At 64.2% G+C, this 15,996-nt stretch overlaps 2 protein-coding genes across 3 annotated transcripts; one reads left to right on the top strand and one right to left on the bottom strand.

Moving 5' to 3' along the window:
* Positions 1-281: 281 nt before the first annotated feature.
* Positions 282-2,979, bottom strand: RPL19 (ribosomal protein L19). Of its 2 annotated transcripts, none has more exons than XM_072028642.1 (6): positions 2,845-2,979; positions 2,098-2,204; positions 1,543-1,665; positions 1,226-1,346; positions 915-1,025; positions 282-480 (listed from the first exon to the last, which is right to left on the bottom strand). In XM_072028642.1, the coding sequence occupies exons 1-6, from the start codon at positions 2,847-2,849 to the stop codon at positions 357-359; spliced, it is 591 nt and encodes a 196-aa protein (XP_071884743.1). In that variant the 5' UTR covers positions 2,850-2,979; the 3' UTR covers positions 282-356.
* Positions 2,980-5,023: 2,044 nt separating this feature from the next.
* On the top strand, positions 5,024-15,841 carry CACNB1 (calcium voltage-gated channel auxiliary subunit beta 1). Its single transcript, XM_072028798.1, is given in 14 exon segments — positions 5,024-5,069; positions 5,072-5,124; positions 6,619-6,705; positions 8,129-8,248; positions 8,975-9,097; positions 9,659-9,795; positions 9,892-9,968; positions 10,306-10,457; positions 12,188-12,268; positions 12,386-12,444; positions 13,137-13,246; positions 14,106-14,257; positions 14,330-14,425; positions 15,084-15,841. Coding segments are annotated over 14 exon segments (1,872 nt in total). The 5' UTR covers positions 5,024-5,038; the 3' UTR covers positions 15,678-15,841.
* The last annotated feature ends 155 nt before the right edge of the window (positions 15,842-15,996 follow it).

The following is a 15,996-nucleotide window of genomic DNA, read 5'->3' as shown; positions in this document are numbered from 1 at the left end:
CTCCCTGCCCCCACCTCCAGCTGCTCTGTGCCCCCCCCACAGCCCTCCCTGCAGCTCTGGGGGGCAACAACACGTTTTGGGGGGGGCAGCAGGTCCAGCAGGGCCCCTTTTGGTGCCCCCAAGCACTCCCAGCCTGTGCTGGGAGCCCCAACTGGGCCAGGGAGATGGGGGCACTGCACCCCCCTTCACCCCCAGTCCTTCCCAGTTCACCCCCAGCCCTTCCCAGCCCCCCCCCCCCCAGCTCTGGACGCCCCCCAGGGAGCCAGCCGAGGCACAGCAGCTGTGGAAGCGGTGTTTTAGGCGTTTTATTCGACCCCGGGGGCTGCAAAGCTCTACGTACACAGCCCAGGCGGCGCTCACTTCTTGGTCTCCTCCTCCTTGGAGAGGGTTTTGATGATCTCCTCCTTCTTGGCCTGCAGGCGCTCCTCGCGGCGCTTCCGAGCCTCCTTGGTCTTGGACCTGCGAGCCTCGGCCTGGTCGCTGCGAGGAAGGAAGATGCTGAAGGTGGAAAACCCCAAAGAGCCCCCAGGAGGCCATTGGCGCTGGCCCCGTCCCCACTTTAGTGCTGGTAGGAGCAGGGCAGCTCCCCGAGGAGGTCTGACCTTCCCCAAGCCCTCACGGCTCTCATCCTCACTAGAGGACGAGTTAAAAACAACAGCTTTGTACTTTAAATCACGGGATTTGTGGTAAAATATCACCTCATGCTTGCCCTGTCATCATTCCCTATCTAAGTGGGGTTGGCAGGGCATAGGGAGCTCTGCCAGGATCCCTGCTCCCTTCTGATTCCTCCCCAGGGCTCCAAACAGCTCCACCAATTCAGGAGAAGCCCCCTGAATTTACCAGCCTGCGATTATTTAAACAAAAACCCCTCTCGCAGCTTGCAGGCAGGAGCTCAGCAGCTCAGCAGCACTTACGCCAGGAGCTTCTTGCGAGCTTTGTCCGCCTTCAGCTTGTGGATGTGCTCCATCAGGATGCGCTTGTTCTTGAACACGTTGCCCTTCACCTTCAGGTACAGGCTGTGGTACCTGCGGGAGCAGAAGGAAGTGTGAGAGGCTGCCCAGGGGTCCAACCACAGCGGCTTCCAGGTGCCTCACACCCTTCCCAGCAGGTTTTCTACAGAGGATTCGTTTCCATCAGCAAGCTCCACTCCCAGGAGCCGCCTGCAAAGCTGCCCGGAGCAGGGAGGGCACAGGGAAGGCCGGGGATGTGCCCCCAAAAGGCTCACATGTGGCGGTCGATCTTCTTGGACTCCCTGTATCTGCGGAGCAGGCGCCTCAGGATCCGCATCCTCCTCATCCAGGTCACCTTCTCGGGCATCCGAGCGTTGGCCGTACCCTTCCTCTTACCTGGGGGGGGGGAAGGAAACGAGGTGAGGACACCACCAGGCTGCTGCCAGGCGGGCACAACGCTCCCGTTAGCATTTAATCCCCCTCTGCTAACACAGAATGAACTCTGCAGCAAGATCTCTGCAGAATTTTGCTCAATACAAGGCTGTAGGTGTGCCAAGGAACACAAAAATCGACCATTTCCCTCAGCACTCACCAATGCCCATGTGCCTGCCCTTCCGGCGGGCCAAGGTGTTCTTCCTGCAGCGGGCACGGGAGTGAACGGTCACGGGCTTGCGGATGATGAGCCCATCCTTGATCAGCTTCCTGATCTGCTGACCTGGAGGGATGAAGGAATAAACGCGTTCAACATCTTAGTTGAACATATCAACATATCAACATATAGGGACTAACAGAAACCACAATCAACTAGGATACGGACACGCCAGCCATGACTCCAGCGCCACAAAGGGGCTGTGGAGGTGCTCTTTCCCCTCTCCCCATCCCATTTCTCCCTCGTTTGTCATCCTGGAGAACAACATGGATGGAGCATGCCCCAAGGCCCTGCCGGGCACCACGTTCCTGTGAGCGTGATGGGGGAGCTCTGCAAATCCTGCTGGTGATGGGATTCCACCCTACAGCACACAGCAGCTGCCCAGATGTCAGAATTGTACCTAGGCCACCACCCCTGCTACTGAGCAGCTGACAAATCCCCACCTGGCCCACCCATCGCCCCCCTTTCCCCCGAGGGAGGTGCCCCAGGCCCCCTTACGTGAGTTGGCGTTGGCGATCTCGTTGGTCTCATTGGGATCCAGCCAGACCTTCTTCTTGCCACAGCGCAGGACGCTGGAGGCCAGCCTCTTCTGCAGCCGGAGCATACTGCGGGCAGGCAGAGTGGCAGCTCAGCAGCTGGAGGGACCCCCTGAGCCCCCCTCGGGACCCCCTGGAGCCCCCTCAACCCCATGAGCCCACCCCGAGGGACCCCTGAGCCCCCCTCTGGCCCCCCTCAGATCCCCCCAAGCCTCCCTCACCCCCCTTACCCCGGTCACATCCCCCCGAGCCCCCTCAGGTCACCCTAAGGGACCCCTGAGCCCCTTCAGGCCCCCTCAGCCCCCTCCCAACCCCCCCTCAGGACCCCCATAACCCCTCAGAGTCCCCCCCAATCCCCCCTCAGAACCCTGAGCGACCCCCCCGAGCCCTCTCAGGCCCACTCAGACCCCCCTCACCCCCTCGGATCCCCCCCAAACCCCTCTCAGGACCCCTCACCCCCATCCTCACCCCCCACCCCCCCCCCCGCCGCCATTTCTCCCCCTCCCCATACCCCGGCCGCCATTTTGCCCCCCCCCACCCTCGAGCCCCGAGCAGGCCGCAGCCGTCCCCGCGGGACCGAACCGCGCTTTTTTCCCCCCAAACCCTCCCCGCTCCCCTCCTAGGATCCCGGTGAAACCCCACGGACGGTACCGGGCCCCCCCATGAGCCCCATCCCGGCGGGGCCCCCCCGGAGCCGCGCGGCGCTCACCTCATGGCGGCGGCCGGGCTGAAAGAGAGGGGCGGGGCCTCGCGCCTCACCCACAGCGACCGGATCGTACCACCCCGCCGCCCCCCCCTCCGCCTCCCCGCCGCTTCGTGAGGCTCCGAGACGGGATCTAGAAACCTCCGCGGATTTTTCACGAGTGGAAGAAGCGGTTTAAGGCCGGAAAAGCCTTCTCGCGGCGTGGGGATGGGGAGAAAAGCAATGCGGCGCCCCCCTTTTTTCCTCGAGGGGTGGTACGGTCCGAAAAGAGCCTGCGCGGTGTAGGGAGGGGAGGGGGGAGGAGGGGAGAGCGCGGCGCATGCGCAGTGGGGAGGCGTGGGCAGCACGTGGGGGGCACCGGGCACCGGGCACCGGGCACCGGGCACCGGGCACCGGGCACCGGGCACCGGGCACCGGGCACCGGGCACCGGGCACCGGGCACCGGGCACCGGGCACCGGGCACCGGGCACCGGGCACCGGGCACCGGGCACCGGGCACCGGGCACCGGGCAGGGCTCGCCCCCGTTATGTCCTTATGGGGGGGGGGGGGGGCTCCCGGTACCGGGGGGCCCGGTATTGGGGGGGGGTCTCCGGTGGTGGGGGGGGGTCCCCGGGGATGGGGGTTCCCGGGGTTGGGGGGGGGTCTCCGGGACTGGTTGGGGGGGGCCGGGACTGGAAGTCCCGGTAATGGGGGGGGGTCCCGGTAATGGGGGGGGGGTCCCCGTAATAGGGGGGGGTCTCCGGGACTTGGGGGGGGGGTCCCGGTAATGGGGGGGGGTCCCGGTAATGGGGGGGGTCCCGGAGCCCCCCCCCCCCGGGGCGGCAGATGGCGCGAGGAGAGGAGCCGGGGGTGCGGGTTTGGGGTTGGTTTTGGGGGAAAAACACGAGAAAAACGTCAAATACAGAGAAACGCGGGCTGCCGCCACCGGGGTCCCGCAGCAAAACGCGGGGCGGGGGGGGCCGAGCCCACACGGCCCCCCCGTGACCCCCCCCCAGTCCCCTATAGACCCCACAGCCCCCCCCCAGCACCCCACAGCCCCCCCATAGACCCCACAGCCCCCCCCCCATAGCCTAGGCCCTGCCACCATCTCGCCCCCCCCCAGCTCCCACCCAGGGCTGGTGCCCCCCCCCCCCCGGGGGGGCTGCAGCCCCCCTGGGGCCGTGGAAAAACAGATCCCACATTTAGGGTGTCCCCCCCCCCTTGAGTGCCCCCCCCCACCATGGGTGCCCCTGGGGAGCACAGGGGCTGGCGGGGGGGGGGGGGCACAGATCGCTATAAAGGGCCCCCCCCTGGGGGTCCCTGCCCCCTGGGAGGGCTGACAGCAGGGGAAGGGGCTGTGCCCCCCCCCTTTATTATTTTATTTTATTTTATTTTATTTTATTTTATTTTATTTTATTTTATTTTATTTTATTTTATTTTATTTTATTTTTTTTATTTTATTTTTATTTTATTTTATTTTATTTTATTTTATTTTATTTTATTTTATTTTATTTTATTTTATAATTTTATTTTATTTTATATTTTTATTTTATTTTATATTTTTATTTTATTTTATATTTTTATTTTATTTTATATTTTTATTTTTATATTTTTATTTTATTTTTATATTTTTTATTTTATTTTATTGTGACCCCCCCCTCCAGCGAGCAAATCTGCTGCAGGCTGCGTCCCCCCCCCCCCCAAAACCACATATATATATTTATATTTATTTATTTATTTATATTTATTTATATTTTTTTTCCGGGGGGGGTTAAACAATATATATGTATATTGATTTTTACTGGGGGGGGGGGGGGTTAAACCATATATATATATATTTTTTTTTTTCCTGGGGGGGTTAAGTCATATATACACACATTTATTTTTTTTGCTGGGGGGGGTCAAACATCTCCATATTTCCATTTTTTTCCTGGGGGGGGGGTCCTCCTCCTCCTCCTCTCCCCCCCCCATGGAGGAGTGCCTCGCTGTGTGGGGGGGGCACCGCATCCCCACATCCCCCAGCGTGGGAGCGGCCGGGGGCGGAGGCAAAACCCTCGCCCGGCCCCCCCCCCTCATTGCCCCCCCCCCATAACAACACTCCTCCTTCCTCCTCCTCCCCCCCCCTTCCTCATCCTTCCTCCTCCTCCTCCTCCTCCTCCTGTGTCCCCCCCCCCCCCAAAAAAAAAAACCGCGGGGCCCGGTGCGGCGGAGGCCGAGCTCCATGGTGCGGGAGGGGGGCATGGCGCGCCCCCCCGCAGCGCCGCGCAGGACATCCAAATGGACGTCTTGGACAACGCCGCCCTCCAGGTGACACCCCCGGGGGGGGGGGCACGGCTCCAGGGGACCCCCCCAACGGCTCACTCATCCCTACCCCCCCCCTCACCCCTTCACGGCGGAGATTTCCCCCCCCCCCGGCACCCAAAATGGGGTGCCCCCCCCGGCCGAGCTACGTCCCCCCCCCCCCCCAGATAAAAAGCACCCAGCGGAGTCGACCCCCCCCGAATTTTTTTGGGGTGTCGAGCCCCCCCAGATTTATTTTTTAGGGCTTTTCGACCCCCCCTATTTATTTTTAAGGGTCGACCCCCCCCATTTATTTTTTGGGGTCGAGCCCCCCCCATTTATTTTTTTGGGGTCGACCCCCCCCATTTATTTTTTTGGGGTCGACCCCCCCCTCTATTTATTTTTTGGGGTCGACCCCCCCCCCGATTTATTTTTGAGGGTGGTCGAGCCCCCCCCCCGATTATTATTTTTTTTTTTGGGGGGGGGGGTCAGCATCCTTTGCTGTGTCACCGCCCCCCCCCCTTTTCGGGTGTGCCCCCCCCCCCTCAGCAGCACCCCGGGTTTATGTGGGGGGGGGGCACAGCCCCATGGTGCCCCCCCCCCTCCCATATGGGGAAACTTTCAGCAAAACTGTGCGGGGGGGGGGCGCCCCCTAATGTGTGTGTGTGCCCCCCCTCCCAAATAAAAAGCCCCATCCCATGGGTGGGGTGGGAGGGGGGGGGCTTTTTTTTAGGGTGGGGGGCACCCTGGTGGCGTGGCATGGGTGGGGGGGGGCTGTGACAGCACGAGGGGGGGGCACAGGCCCGGGGGGAGCAGGGTGGTTTTTTTTTTTTGGGGGGGGGGGGGCAAGGACCTAAAAATACCGGGTCCTTGAGGGGGGGGGGGGGGGGGACCACCCAGCCCGGCCGGCAGCAGCTGGGCCCAGCTGTCCCCCCATGATGCCGGGGGGGGGGGGCACGGCCCCATTCGCTGCCCCCCCCCCCCCCCAGCAAGCTCTGCCCCCCCCCAGCCCACCAATCCCATCCCCTGGGTATGGGGGGGCTCAATGGGGTTGGGGGGGGGGCTCTCCCAGTTGGCCCCCAGTGGGAGGCACTGGAGGGAACTGGGAGGAATTGGGGGGGGGCTGTGCATGCCGGGGGGGGGCAGTGAGCTGGGACGGTGAGGGGGGGGCACATGGGACACCCCCTGCCCCCCCCCCCACCCCAAGACCCCTCCATGGGGCTCTGGCTGAGCTTGGGGCTGTCTGTGGGGCTGGGGGGGGGGGCCCCCATGCAGCGGGGGGGGGGGCTGCCCTATGCTGCTGGGGGGGGGCTTTTTTTGGGGGGGGGGGGGGCTCCATGGGTCCAGGCGTGGATGCTGAGGATGGGGGGGGGGCATTTTGGGGGGATGGGGGCGTTTTTTTGGGGATGGGAAAATTTTGGGGGGATGGGGAGATTTTGGGGGGGATTTTTTGTGGAGGGGGGGGATTTTTTTTTTGAGGGGGGGCCTCTCTGCAGCCTTCGCCTTCTCCCCCCCCCCCAGAGCAAATACAGCAAGCGCAAGAGCCGCTTCAAGCGCTCGGACGGCAGCACCTCGTCCGACACCACCTCCAACAGCTTCGTCCGCCAGGTGGGGGGGGTCGCGGGGGGGGGCTTTTATTTATTATTTTATTTGGGGGGGGGGCACAGCCCCCCCAGTTTGGCCCCAGCCATCTCCCATCCCCCTGCGCCCACCCTGCAGGGCTACCGGGGATGGTTCCTTGGGGGGGGGGGCGGGGGTTTAGGTGCCCCCCCCCACCAAGGGGTGCGAGGTGGGGGTCCTGAGAACCGGGGGCGGTCACGGCCCCCCCCCCAAATGAAAGCAGAGCTTTGGGGTGCCCCCAAGCCCATCCCCACCCTCCCCTACCCAGCATGGGGGGGCATTTCATCACCCTTTGGGGGGTCCTGGGACCCCCCCCGGCACCCCTCCCTTGGGGGGGGGGCACAGCCCCCCCTCCCCAGCCCCATCCACCTCCCGGGCTTGGCACTGACCCCCCCGTGCCCCCCCCCCGCCCTCCCCGGGCTATATTTACCCCGCAGGCTGTCTGCAACCCGACCCGGGGCGCCCAGCGCGCCGCCCCCCCCCATGTGCCCCCCCCTTGTGTTCCCCCCCCCCCCCTCGTGTCCCACTTGCCCCCCGGCCCTGCCACCATGGAGATGGCCGGCAAGGACCCCCCCCGCCGCCCTGGTGAGTGCCCCCCCCGGCTGCCAAGCACCCCCCCCCCATTCCCTTCCTGCCCCCCCCCACTTCCATTAGGGCCCCCCCCCCCCCAGTCCTGGGGGGGCTGCCCCAGGACACTGTGGGGCCGTGGGGGGGGGGACATCGAGCCTGCAACCCCCCCAGCAACCCCCCCAATTGCCCCCCCCCTCCTGACAGCCCCCCCCGGACCCCACTCTGCTGCCCCCCCCCCCCCCCCCCCCCCGGACCCCCAGGCTTGGACGTGTCCCTGTGGCTGGGGGGGGTCAAAGGGGTGGGGGGGGCAGCTTGAACCCCAGCCCTGTCCTGGGGTGACCCCTGCCCCCCCCCGCCCCCCCCCACCCCCCATCCCCTGCCCCCCCCCATCATCACTGTAGGGCCGGGACAGGGTGGGCACCATGGGGTTTTCCCCATGGGGGGGGGGGGGGGGAGTGGGCTGGGGGGGGGGAAAGTGGGGTCCGAGGGGATCTGGGGGGGTCCGGGGGGGTCCTGGTTCCCCTCCCGGTTTAAGCTTGGCCCCAGTGTCACGTTCCGTGCCGGAGTGGTGGCGACAGCTGCGGCCTGCCATAACCCCTGCACGGCCCCCCCCCGGGCCCCCCCCGGCAACCCGGGGGGGGGGTCCCTTGGTGCGGGGTGGGGGGGGGCTCAGGCTCTTTTTTTTCACCCCCTGACCGCAAAACCTCCACCCCTGCTGCAGGGGGGGGGGAGGCAGGTTATGGGGATGGGGGGGGGCTGAGTGTAATGGGGGGGGATTGGGGCTGTTTGAGGGGGGGGGCGGGGGGGGCTGACCCCTTTTTTGCCCCCCCCCCCCCCCCAGGGCTCGGCGGAGTCGTACACCAGCCGCCCCTCGGACTCGGACGTGTCGCTGGAGGAGGACCGCGAGGCGCTGCGCAAGGAGGCCGAGAGGCAGGCGCTGGCACAGCTGGAGAAAGCCAAGGTTGGGGGGGGGGGGGTTGAAATGAGGAGGGGGGGGGCTGGGAACCCCCCAGTGTGGGATGGGGCCCCTGGGACCTCCCCCAGTATGGGACAGGACCCCTGGGAACCCCCAGTGCAGGATGGGGCCCCTGGGACCCCCCCAGTATGGGACGGGACCCCTGGGACCCCCCGCCAGTGCAGGACAGGACCCCCCCAGTACAGGATGGGACCCCTGGGACCCCCCCCCAGTGCGGGATGGGGAGGGCTGGGACCCCCCCCCAGTATGGGACGGGACCCCTGGGACCTCCCCCAGTACAGGATGGGACCCCTTGGACCTCCCCCAGTACAGGACAGGACCCCTGAGACCCCCCCCAGTACGGGAAGGGACCCTTGGGACCCCCCAGTACAGGATGGGACCCCTGGGACCCCCCCCAGTATGGGATGGGGAGGGCTGGGACCCCCCCAGTGTGGGAAAGGACCCCAAAGACAACCCAGCACAGGACGGGGGGGGGGGCCTGGGACCCCCCCCAGTATGGGACGGGACCCCTGGGACCCCCCCCCAGTGCAGAACAGGACCCCTGCCCCCCCCCCCCATCACAGGCCCTCGTGCTCCTTACCCCCAGGCCTGGGCCAATTAGCTAACGAGCACCCCGGCTCCTCCAGTCCATGCCGGGTGTCTGTGTGTGGGGGGGGGCTCTGTGTGCCGGGGGGGGGGGGGCCCCGTGCTGATCCCGGTGCCGTGGGGCAGACGAAGCCGGTGGCGTTCGCGGTGAGGACCAACGTGGGCTACAACCCCTCGGGGGGCGACGACGTCCCGGTGCAGGGCATGGCCATCTGCTTCGAGCCCCGCGACTTCCTGCACATCAAGGAGGTGGGGGTCAAAGGGGGGGGGCACATCGGGGTTCTGGGGGGGGGAACCGGTAATGGGGTTTTGGGGTTGAGCCCCAAAAGGGGGGCGTTTGGCCCCAAAATGGAGGGGTTTGGGGTATGGTAAGGAGGCAGCGAGACCCCCAAAAGGAGATTGGGGTTTGTGAGGGGAGGTTTTGAGCCCTAAAAATTAGTTTGTTTTTCTTTTTTTTTTGGGGGGGGTCCCAAAATGTAGGGTTTGAGCCCTGATGAGGTGTTTGGACTCCCCAAATGGGGGGGGGGGTGAGACACAAAAAGAAGGGTTTGAGACCCCAAAAGGGGAGGGGAGACTTGAGGGGGTATTTAACCCCTGGAAGGGGGTTATTTAGCTCCCCCCCCAGAAAAAAAAAGAGGGGGGGGGGAGTCCCAAAAAGTAAGGTTTAGGCCTCGAAAGGGAATTTGGAGCTCTGGTTTTTGGGGGGGCTGAGCCCCAAAAGTGGGGAGGGGGCTGGCAATGGGGCTGGCTGTTGGGGTGTGTGTGTGGGGGGGTGTTTGAGGCATTTTTTGTGGCCCCCCCGTGGTGCAGAAGTACAACAACGACTGGTGGATCGGGCGGCTGGTGAAGGAGGGCTGCGAGGTCGGCTTCATCCCCAGCCCCGTCAAGCTGGACACCATGCGGCTGCTGCAGGAGCAGAAGATGAGGCAGAACCGCCTCAGCTCCAGGTGCCCCCCCCCCCAACCCCCAGCACTCCCAAAATCCCTCTGCCCCCCCCCAAACACCACCCTGACCCCTTTCTCTCTCTGCTTTTCCCACCCCAGTAAATCGGGGGACACCTCCAGCTCCAGTTTGGGGGACGTGGTGACGGGGACCCGCCGGCCCACCCCTCCGGCCAGCGGTAAGGGTGTCCGGGGTGCCCGTGAACCCCCCCTCATGGGCTGAGCTGGGGTGTGGGGTCCGTCTGTGCCCCCCCACCCCCACCCCCCCCCAATTCACCCACCCCATCGATGGCAGCCGCTGCGTCCCCTCGGTGATATGGGGGGGTCCATGGGGCGGAGGTGTCGCCCCCCCCCCCATGTGGGGCTCCATGGGGAGCCCCCAGCAGCCCCATTGCCCCTCGCAGCCCCCCCATTTCTCTTCCATTATCGCTCTTCTTCTCTCCCCCCCCCACCTCCCGTGTCCCCCCCCCCCCCTACGTGTCCCCCCCCCCCCCCTCGGCTCCGGTGCGTCCCCAGGTGCCCTGGACATGCCTAGCTTTGCCTTTGAGCCCAATGAGTTAGAGGAGGAGGAGGAGGAGGCGGCGGACCCCCAGCGCTCCCCTAAGAGTAGCGTGAGCAGTGTCACCACCCCCCCCGCCCACACCAAGCGCATCCCCTTCTTTAGGAAGGTAACGGCCCCCCCGCACGCCCCCCCCAGCCCCCCCCCCCCAGCTCGCCTGCTGCACCCTGCCTGCCCTAACACTGCCCCCAGGGTGTGGGGGGGGGTGTGGGGGAGCTGTGGACCCCCCCCCCCCCCAAGTGCCACGGAGGCGCGGGGCCGCTGCGCAGCATGGGCATGAGCGTCCGCACCGGGGGGGGGCAGAGGGGCTGGGGGGGCCACAGGGGCAGCCATGGGGCGTGGGGGGCTCGGAGGTGGCTGTGCCCCCCCCTCTGTGGTCATGGGGTGGTTCAGTCCGTGGCTGTGCCCCCCTATGGTCAATAGGGTGGAACATTCCGTGGCTGCCCCCCCCCCCCCATGAGCATAGGATGGTTCAGTCCATGGCTGCATCCCCCCCCCGTGATCAAGGGATGGATCAGTCCGTGGCTGTACCCCCCTGTGGTCATGGAATGGTTCAGTCCGTGGCTGTGTCCCCCTATGATCCCTGGGATGGTTCAGCCCGTGGCTGTCCCCCCCCATGATCAAGGGATGGATGGTTCAGTCCATGGCTGTGCCCCCCCTACAATCATGGGATGGTTCAGTCCGTGGCTGTCCCCCCCCATGATCAATAGGATGGTTCAGTCCATGGCTGCTTCCCCCTATGATCATGGAATGGTTCAGTCCATGGTGGCTGCCTCCCCCTATGATCCCTGGGATGGTTCAGTCCGTGGCTGCCCCCCCCCATGATCAATAGGATGGATCAGCCCGTTGCTGTGCCCCCCCCTACGATCATGGCATGGTTCAGTCCATGCCCCCCCCCCATGATCAATAGGATGGACCATTCCATGCCTCCCCCCCTCCATGACCATAGGATGGTTCAATCCGTGGCTGCCCCCCCCCCCCCGGTGTGCGCATGGTGTGTGCCGTGCCCCTCTCGTCTCCCCCCGCGTATGCGAGTGGAACGTTCCGCCCCCCTAGGCCTAGGGGGGGGCTCGGACTCAACCATTGCTTGGGACGGGGGGGGGCGGGGGCTGCCATAGCCCCATAGACCTGGGGGGGGGCTGAAGGGGCTGGGTGCCCCCCCCCCAAAAAAAAGCCCCCAATTTTAATAATTTTAATAATTTTAATAATTTTAATAATTAATTTTTATTATTTTTAAATGTATTTTATTTTTAAAATTTATTTTATTTATTTTTAAATATTTTTAAATAATTATTTTTAAATAATTTTAATAATTAATTTGGATAATTTAATAATTAATTTTATTAATAATTAATTTTTATTAATTTTAATAATTAACGTGAGGGAGCTGCTCACTGCAACGCCCTGAGAAGGGATGGGGGGGGGGGGGTGAGGAAGATGATGCCCCCCCCCCAAAAAAAAAAAAAAAAAAAAAAGCTCCCCAGGGACCCCCCCTCACCCTCCCCCCCCCCCAAAATAACACGCATGCCTTGTTTGTCTCCTCTGCGCCCCCCCGGCCCCCCCGCGGCGCCTCGGGACGTAGCGAAGCAGAAGCAGAAATCGGTGAGTAGTGGCAGGACCCCCCCACCCCAATTAACCCCCCCATACCCCAATTAACCCCCCCACCCCAATTAACCCCCCATATCATGGGGTGAAGCGCCCATCCCAACCATGCACGTGTGTGTGTGTGTGTGACCCCCCCCGGGGTGTGTGCCCCCCCCACCCCAAAACACCCCTCTGCTGACCCCCCCGACCCCCCCCTCAGCCCCGTAACCCCCATCTGTGCCCCCCCCCGTGCAGGCCGAGCACGTGCCGCCCTACGACGTGGTGCCCTCCATGCGGCCCATCATCCTGGTGGGGCCCTCACTGAAGGGCTACGAGGTGAGGGGGGGGACATATATGATGGGGGGGGACATGGGGACATGGGGACACGGGGGGGGGGTAACGTGTTGGGGGGGGGCTGCCCGGGTGCCAGGCGCTGCCCCCTTCCCTCGCCAGGTGACGGACATGATGCAGAAGGCCCTCTTCGACTTCCTGAAGCATCGCTTTGATGGCAGGTGAGGGGGGGCACAGCCCCATAAGGGGGTCGTCGGCCCCATAGGGGGTTGTCAGCCCCGTGGGGGGGTCCTCAGCTCCATGGGGGGGGTCTCAGCGCCATGGGGGGTCATCAACCCCATTGGGACCCCCTCAGCCCCATGGGGGGACCCTCAGCCCTGTTTAGGACCCCCAGCCCCATAGGGGGATCGCCAGCCCCATGGGGGGTCTCTCATCCCCATTTAGGACCCTCAGCCCCATAGGGGTCCTTCATCCCCATGCAGACCCCCTCAACCCCATGGGGACCCCTTCAGCCCCATGGAGGGTCCCTCAGCTGCGTTTAGGACCCCCAGCCCTATGGGGACCCGTCTAGCCCCATGGGGACCCCCTCAGCCCCATGGGGTCCCTCATCCCTATGCAGACCCCTTCAGCCCCATGGGGGGTCTCTCATCCCCTTTTAGGACCCCCAGCCCCATGGGGACCCCCTCATCCCCATGGGGACCCCCAGCCCCGTTTAGGACCCCCCCAGCCCCATGGGGACCCCCTGAGCCCCATAGGGACCCCCTCATCCCCATGGAGACCCCCCCCGGTCCCACACCTCCCTGCCTGGCAGCAGGGTCTCACCGTGGACTATGGGAAGGACGGGGAGGGGATCCAGGGGGGGGTCTCCCGCTGTGTGTCCCCCCCCCTCACCCCCTGCACCCCCCCCCGGCAGGATCTCCATCACGCGGGTGACGGCCGACATCTCTCTGGCCAAGCGCTCGGTGCTCAACAACCCCAGCAAGCACACCATCATCGAGCGCTCCAGCACGCGCTCCAGCCTGGGTAAAGCCCCCCAAAAAATCCCCCCCGCAACACCCCCAGTCCCTCCCCCCCAAACCCTAAACCCTAACCCCTCCCCCAGGGCACGTTCCAGCCCCCCCTCACCCCCCCAGCACATCGCCTCCCCGATCCGTGGTGATGGATTCATGGGGAGGGGGCTCCCGAGACCCCCCCTTTTTTTTTGCCCCCCTCCTCCCCTTTTATCCTCTCTCTGCTGTGTTTTCTTTTTCTTTTTTCTTTTTTTCTTTTTTTCTTTTTTCTTTTTTTCTTTTTCTTTTCTCCTTTCTTTTCTTTTTCTATTTCTATTTCTTTTTCTTTTTTCTATTTCTTTTTTCTATTTCTTTTTCTTTTCCTTTTCTTTTCTTTCTTTCCTCTTTTCTCTTTCTTTTTCTTTTCTCCTTTCTTTTTCTATTTCTATTTCTTTTTCTTTTTCTTTTCCTTTTATTTTATTTCTTTTCCCTTTCCCTTTCCCTTTCCTTTCCCTTTCCCTTTCCCTTTCCCTTTCCCTTTCCTTTCCCTTTCCCTTTCCCTTTTCTCCTTTCCTTGGGGTTTTTCCCCCCCTCCATGCCCTGCTCCTGCTACAGATCCCTTGTGTACGCAGCATGGACCCAGCAGGACCCAGCCCCTCAGACCCCCCATATCCTCCCTCCCCATTTCTTGTGCTCCCTATAGGATCCCAGGACACCCCCTTTTTTTGAGGACCCCCCAACACCCCAACACCCCCCAGTTCATCCCATCAACCACCACCCCCCCACCCCTCCACCCCAGGGGCTCAACCCAGGCTCACCCAACCCCCGTCCCACCCCCCCCCCCACCCCTGACCCCCCTAAACTGCCCCCCCCCTTTATGCCCCCCCCCCCAGCCGAGGTGCAGAGCGAGACGGAGCGCATCTTCGAGCTGGCCCGCACGCTGCAGCTGGTGGCCCTGGACGCCCGACACCATCAACCACCCGCCCAGCTGGCCAAAACCTCGCTGGCGCCCATCGTCGTCTACATCAAGATCGCCTCCCCCAAGGTGGCTTTGGGGGAAATTTGGGGGGTTTTAAGGTTTTAAGGGGGGGTCCCTGTGACATTTTTTGCCCCCCAGGTGCTGCAGCGGTTGGTGAAGTCCCGGGGTAAATCCCAGGCCAAGCACCTCAATGTGCAGATGGTGGCGTCGGACAAGCTGGCGCAGTGCCCCCCCGTAAGCCACGCCCCCCCAAAAATTGGCCACGCCCCCATTGACCACGCCCCTCTTAGCCACGCCCCCCTGACCACACCCTCTATCCCCGCCCTGCCATTGGTTCCCAGCTGAGGCTCCGCCCCCACACGCCGCAGGCTCCGCCCACCGCCTCGTTCTGGCCCGAAGCCACGCCCCCCTTGTGTGATAGGCTCCGCCCCCAGCCACTCTAAGCTCCACCCAACTCCTTATTTGGGATGGAAGCCCCGCCCCTATGTGCCATAAGCTCCGCCCCCTGCCTTATTAGGGCCATAAGCCCCACCCCCAGGTTTACCAGGCCCCACCCACTGCCTTATTAGGGCCATAAGCCCCACCCCCAGGCACCACAGGCTCCGCCCCAAGGCCAGAGGCTCCTCCCACCCCTACAAGCCCCGCCCCCAAAGACCCGCCCCTTTCACTAAGCCCCTCCCCAAGCCCCGCCCACCTCCCCAAGCCCGCCCACATCCCCAAGCCCCGCCCACCTCCCCAAGCCCCACCCTACAAACCCCGCCCACATCCCCAAGCCACGCCCATCTCCCACAAGCCCCCGCCCCCTCCCACAAGCCCCGCCCCCTCCCCTAATCCCTATCCCTACCCCTAATCCCCCCTCCTCCCTACCCCCCCCCCTTTGCCCCCCCCCCAGGAGATGTTCGACATCGTGCTGGACGAGAACCAGCTGGAGGAGGCGTGCGAGCACCTGGCCGAGTACCTGGAGGCCTACTGGAAGGCCACGCACCCCCCCAGCTCCACCCCCCCCAACCCCCTGCTCAGCCGCACCATGGCCACGGCCGCCCTGGCCGCCAGCCCCGCGCCCGTCTCCAACCTGCAGGTACAGGTGCTCACCTCCCTGCGCAGGAACCTGGCCTTCTGGGGGGGGGGCGGTGGCGGCGGTGGGGGGGGGAGTATGAGGGGGCGGGGGGGGGTGATGACACCCCCTCGCCCACCCCCCCCGCTGCCTCCGCTGCGCCGCCCTGGAGGAGCACGCGATGTGAGGAGGTGGCAGGGAGCCCCCCCCCCCAACACACAGCACCATGGCCCCCCCCACAAAGGCACAGCCCGCAATGGGGACCCCCCCCCCATAAATGTCATGGCCACCCTAGGGAGCAGGGGACCCCCCCCAACCGACATTGGGGCCCCCCATCGATGTTGTGGTCACCCCAGGGATGGGGGGCACTCCTGGGGGCAGGGTTGCTACAGGGACCCCCCCCCCAGCCTGCACTCAGGACCCCCCCATTAATGTCAGGGCTGCCATGGGGACCCCCCCCCAGCCTGCACTCAGGACCCCCCCCCCATCAATCTCATGTTCACTCCAGGGATTGGGGGCACCCTGGGGGCAGGGCTGCCTCAGGGACCCCCCCACAGCACACACTCAGGACCCCCCCGTCAATGTCAGGGCCACCCGGGGATTGGGGACACCCCCGGGTCATTCTGCCCCCCCCCCGGGTCAAGGTCACCCTCAGGACCTGTCCCCTGCCACCCCCAAAGGTCAATCCTCCCCCCCCCCCCGGGACCGGATCTCTGTGGGGATCTGTGCCCCCCCCCCAGAGATCTGCCCC

Source organism: Anas platyrhynchos, chromosome 28, assembly GCF_047663525.1.
Source record: "Anas platyrhynchos isolate ZD024472 breed Pekin duck chromosome 28, IASCAAS_PekinDuck_T2T, whole genome shotgun sequence".
Classification (NCBI taxonomy): domain Eukaryota; kingdom Metazoa; phylum Chordata; class Aves; order Anseriformes; family Anatidae; genus Anas; species Anas platyrhynchos.
Note: the sequence above shows the minus strand (reverse complement) of the source record. Positions and strands in the feature narration are given on the sequence as shown.

What these genes read in the sequence shown, in the direction of transcription:
- RPL19 (XM_072028642.1), bottom strand. An exon ending in GGGCAGGCACATGGGCATTG is followed by an intron (nt 1,347 to 1,542) that starts GTGAGTGCTGAG and finishes CCCCCCCCCCAG; the next exon opens with GTAAGAGGAAGGGTACGGCC. An exon ending in GCTCGCAAGAAGCTCCTGGC is followed by an intron (nt 481 to 914) that starts GTAAGTGCTGCT and finishes CCTTCCTCGCAG; the next exon opens with CGACCAGGCCGAGGCTCGCA.